At 38.2% G+C, this 5,291-nt stretch overlaps 1 protein-coding gene across 1 annotated transcript in view; it reads left to right on the top strand.

Moving 5' to 3' along the window:
* galnt9 (polypeptide N-acetylgalactosaminyltransferase 9) overlaps positions 1–4,512 on the top strand; it is a 167,934-nt gene extending 163,422 nt beyond the window's left edge. Inside the window, exons 10-11 of the mRNA XM_015379653.1 lie at positions 2,327–2,494; positions 2,648–4,512. Of these exons, the coding sequence (XP_015235139.1) occupies positions 2,327–2,494; positions 2,648–2,794 (315 nt within the window). The 3' untranslated portion in view covers positions 2,795–4,512. The remainder of the gene's footprint in view (positions 1–2,326; positions 2,495–2,647) is intronic.
* Positions 4,513–5,291: the final 779 nt, after the last annotated feature.

Genomic DNA, 5,291 nt, shown 5'->3' with positions numbered 1-5,291 from the left:
TGGGTCATATTCATTTGTATGGTGTAATCCGACCCTTGTCAATCACTAATATATACCCTAACATAAACTTAATTCACACCTTAAATCTAAAACTGGCCTCAAAAATTAACCTTTCTGGAGACCAGTTTACTGGTTCACACACAGTCACACTCTCACACACATCTGCTGAGGAAAACAATCAAACAGAGCATCAGCTCATTTTAGTGGACATTGGACTGGATTTTTTCATGTAATAGAATGTAAGTTCTTTTCTACATATTTCCCATCTTAGTGTGTTGCATATTTTCAAAAAGTGATCTTATGTATATGTGTGTCTTCTAAGCCATGAGTCTCTGCAAAATTTCATTATGGTTTCATGATGAGATCCTTGATTCTTCTACCCCATGTGGTTAAATGTTTGACTCTGCGATACATTACACAACAGCATTAATGTAATCCGAGGTGCAGCACTTGAAAATTACTGGTAAGCATCTAATGCTGCCATTCGTATGTTGGCAAGATTATGTTTGCATACTATAATATCTGAATAATTGCGGGTGCCTCTTAGACTTATTTCAAGCAAGCAGATTTTTATGTAAACATTACAGGGTTTTAAGAAGGGGCTTTTGTTAAACTTAACACCCTCTAATCGTTTTCATCTCATTTTTCAGCAAGGATTACTCCAATAAATATTTAATATCGTCTATTCTCTAAATTATGTAACAGGTGCATCAGCACAATCCTCTGTTTTCAGTATTAAACAATGTGGGATTAAGTTTTGGTTTGTGGAAATGTTGCATTAACCCTTCAGATCAGTAAACTACCACAGAACATGGATACGAGTTCTCATTTTATTTAGGTTCTCAAAATGTTTCTCCAAGCAAAATAGAGCAGATTCAGACTAAATGATTAGTCAAAAATAAAATTGGGATGTACAAAAAATAGTAAAATGGGAGGATATATGTTGACATCTTAAAATATGTATGATTTTATGTTAAAAAAAGTTATTTTTAGTTTTTTTTAAAGCCTTTCTTGCAATAAAATGTTAAGGTGCATTAGGCAAAGGGAGGCTAACAACATTATTTCAGTGACAGAATAGGTTTGTTTGGAGGTCACAGCGAAGAGTGATGTCCATAGAGAAAAATGGCTGACAGAATTAAATAATAGATATTCATAAATGATTTGTAGGTGGCTTTTGAAAACACTGTTTTAATTCATCCCTAGAAGGAGCAGGGAAAGGTGACTACCTTTGCCCAGCTCTGGTTCATCTCTCCCAGGCTTCTTGATATGATCTCCTGCTACTTCTGTCTGAGCTCTAGGAGGCTGTCTCACCTTACAGTACTGTACGTCTGTTGACCAAGCCATTCCCTCTTGAAGTGGGATAGTTCCAGGTGCTGGTCAGACGGAAGCACCGCAGAAAGGGACTGTGATCCAGCTGCAGCTTGGTTCTTGGTCCCCCAGAGCTGAGGACATATTGGGAGAATCTTGCTGACCCCAATTGTTTAGATTACCATATTAAATTGAGTGCTGTAACTCACTTGGTAAAACCCAAATTTGCTAGGCTTAGATGAAACCAACTGATTTTACCTTCTTTTATTTGATGATGCAGTGAAGCAACAGGGGTGTAGCTTACTGGGTGCTATACAAAGCCTGTCCCTTGCCATCCGAATTGCTAATTATATTGTCACTACCTGATCATACCGGGAACACGATCCATACCCACTTCTGCATGTGCAAGTGGACATTCATCTTGGTTGCCATAAATAATGTAATCATGGTACCAAATGTACTTATTTCTATGCTTAACTCACTGTAGAATACTAATACAAATCTTTAAAACATTTTTTTTTACTTTTCTAAAACAATTTGATGCTTTTTACATTTTTTCCTGTTAAACTGTTTGTCTGACATCCTCATCAGACATGTTCAGAGTAGTCCAGCAAAATATGATTAAACCATGTTTAACTGTTTTCTTGGTTATTTCTTTCTTAAGATCACGCAGTATATATCATACCGTTAACCCGAAAAGAAAAAAAATGAACTCAAAAAGACTAGATTAACATAATTAAGGTATTTTTAACTCATTAAAATTGATGGAGACGCAGATGTTTATATGGTTACGCATGCGCAAATGAGCTGATGGTATGGATTGTGCTACAGGGACAGATTGGGTACTGCCAGATATGTCAGGCGAGCAACAGCACCCTAATGTGATAACTTTGTAGGTGGAATCACATTTGTTGTAAATGCACTTTTAGGAATACATTTTTTAAATTAATATACCAGTTTAAAGAATAACAGTATTTTGATTTAGTAGATAACAGATTGGTACTCTGTGTGTTTCCAGCTTGCCCGCTATTCTACCGAAGGTCTTCTCCAGCTTGGACCCTTGGGGTCAACCACATTCCTTCCCGATACAAAATGTCTCATAGATGATGGAAGAGGACGTACCCCAAGTCTGAAAAAATGTGATGCTGTTTCAAGGATTTCCCAAAGGCTTTGGGACTTTACACAGGTAAAAAAAAAAAAAAAAAAATGCTGTTTCAAGGATTTCCCAAAGGCTTTGGGACTTTACACAGGTAAAAAAAAAAAAAGTCTTACAGGTAGAGGTTTCAGGAAACATTGCTGTTTAAAATATTGTGTTATTTTTTATATCATTTTGTTGCAGAATGGCCCAATTATCAACAGAGACACTGGTCGGTGCTTGGAAGTTGAGATGTCCAAAGATGCCAACTTTGGGCTTCGTCTTGTGGTGCAGAGATGTTCTGGTCAGAAGTGGATGATTCGAAACTGGATCCGGCATCCCAGGCACTAAGGAAACACAGTCATTTCTGAGACATTTTGGCCAGAATTTCCAGTTGCAGCGAACTGTTAAGAGAGGAGGAGGAACTGAAGCACCCCTGTAAGGTGTAGGATTTCCCCCTATAAACTACAAAGCACGCTGACCTTCACCTGGGCAACGATGAGTCTTAAAAAGGAACATGATCAATTTATCCCCCCCACTGAGTTCTGTCCTCTCACCACACCTTCAGGCAAGCTGCACAGTTTGAAATGGCCATGGTTTCTAGCATTCAGCCATATGTATAGAGCACATTCCTTTTGTGCAATCCGGCTCAATATTCTACAGTAGTGACTCTACTGTAAAACTATTCCTTCTTAATGGAAAAGAAGACATGTGGGGATTTCTGGGTCTATTGACTTTCACAAGGTGTACTGGGGTAAATTAGGAGAGATAATTGTCATCAATGACCAGATGAAACCAGATCTTTTGGGAGTAATTTGAGCAAGTAGCTGTGGACATAATGTGCTGCCCTGGCAGGACATGTAATAGGCTTCACACCGGCTGGCAATTGTCCAATTAAAATGAACTTCACTTATTCTCACACAAACCACAACACGTCTTTGTTTCTGTGGACTGTATGGCTCACTGTGGACGAAAGCAATCATGTGCCTTTTGTTTATTAATTTTCAGCTTCATGTGACCAGAGAATGTCAGCCCCCAAAAGCATGTATAAAGCTATTTGAAAAATAATGGTCAAATAATGTATAAAGCTGTTTAACGATAGTAATTTATTGTAAAAATGAAATAAAAGTGGAAAAATTGATGGAAATCATCTTAAAGCAATTAGAATATTAAAATACCATTTTCTAGCTGTCTTTCTTTCTTTTTCAAACCCTACATCAACACATAAACATTTATTGCTAGGTTTTTACCACACTTTGTGCTGTTATTGCGTTCAGTAAATGCCTGCATTACCTTTTGTACTCTTGCAATACCAGCTGCCAACATTGATGGAACAATTGCTCGTCTCTCCTTGAGGGCTGCAGTTACAAATAGCTCAAGTCTCCATCATGTTTGTGTCCCTCTGCTCTAATTGGATCAAATCATAAACTGGAAAGTTGTTCTTCAAAAAGGCATTCTCAGAGATTCAGTGACTGTTCTCATAGAGAAGTGTCTATTTCCCCCAGGTACAGCCAAAATAGGGCAGATTGGGGGAGGATGACTAAACGATCCCCCCATCCCCTGAGATAGGAGACCACCAGCAGATACTAGGAGTACCATGAATGGATGTGAAGCAGAAACCTTGGATGAAATTTGACTGAAGCAAAAATATTAAAAACATATAACAAATAAAGGATAGAAGCAAATAAACACACAGAAAGCATTTCAGTTTAAGTGTTTTAAGAAAATAATCTTAAAAAGAGGGAAATTATGATTGATGTTGTAGAAGTGTTTTATGTCATATATTATGAGGAATATTTTCATTAGAAAATCAGATGATCATAGCTTTACATTATCTGACCCAAAGTACCGTATATGCTTTTCTGCCTCTACGACATCTAATCTTTGACCTGGTGATATTTTACTCTACTCTTTGCAGCTAGAACAGTTTCGGTTGATCAAAGAAGGTTTTCCTTAAAATGTGTTTATGACGATTTGTAACCACCTATTCCGGGAGAGAATTTGTGAGGTCCAACACTGATTTTTGTCTACTGTGATTCATTCCAAAGGAATCCTATGCGGTTTAATAAAGGAAACTTTGCAGTCAACCATATTTCTTCCACAATAAACTTTCTCTTAGGTGTCTCTGTGAATTAAATGGCCAGTTGTCAAGGTTGGTGGATGTTTTTGTGGAACGAAACCCAGACTAGAGGGTGTAAGGTGGCAGGCTGAGTTTTTGCAGATTTAATAAAAAAGCAAAAGACAACAGAAGCAAAATCCAAGAAAAATTTAAGGAAACCGAATACCTGAAGACGCCAGGGGAAAACACACAAGTACCACTACTGAGGAACTGCACAAGATGAGTACAAATGGAAGACTGAACAAAGACTTGGCTAATCGGCTGACAAGCAGCAGGTGTTGATGGAAGCAACCAGAAGCCAGGGGAAAGGAGACTGGCACAAGGGAGCAACAGAGGGCAACACAAACAAAATGACACTGATAGAAAACAGCTACAATGACACAAAATCACAGTGAAACTAAAAACAAAAAAAATAAACAGAAGTTCACAAAGGGCAGAACCATGACACCAGTGCTTACAGCATATTGCACCTTTTTAAGTCAGGGGACTCTAAAGCGCTTAACATTGTGGTCAACCACATCTCAAACACTGATGGTGACTGTCATGTTTGGTTTAACGTTTCTAACCCACATGCAGAACACTCAGAGGCAGGAGAAAAGTTCAAAGGTTTATTAAAGATGAATGTACAAGTTTTATGATCAGGTCCAGTGGGGAACTCGTCTGGTCACGAGTGGGATCTGAAAAGGTATACAGATTTATCAGATCCAGGAAGGGACTGGACTGGTCACG

The sequence above is a fragment of the Cyprinodon variegatus genome, unplaced genomic scaffold (assembly GCF_000732505.1).
Source record: "Cyprinodon variegatus isolate N-32 unplaced genomic scaffold, C_variegatus-1.0 Scaffold197, whole genome shotgun sequence".
Classification (NCBI taxonomy): Eukaryota; Metazoa; Chordata; class Actinopteri; order Cyprinodontiformes; family Cyprinodontidae; genus Cyprinodon; species Cyprinodon variegatus.
This window is presented reverse-complemented; position numbering and strand designations above follow the sequence as displayed.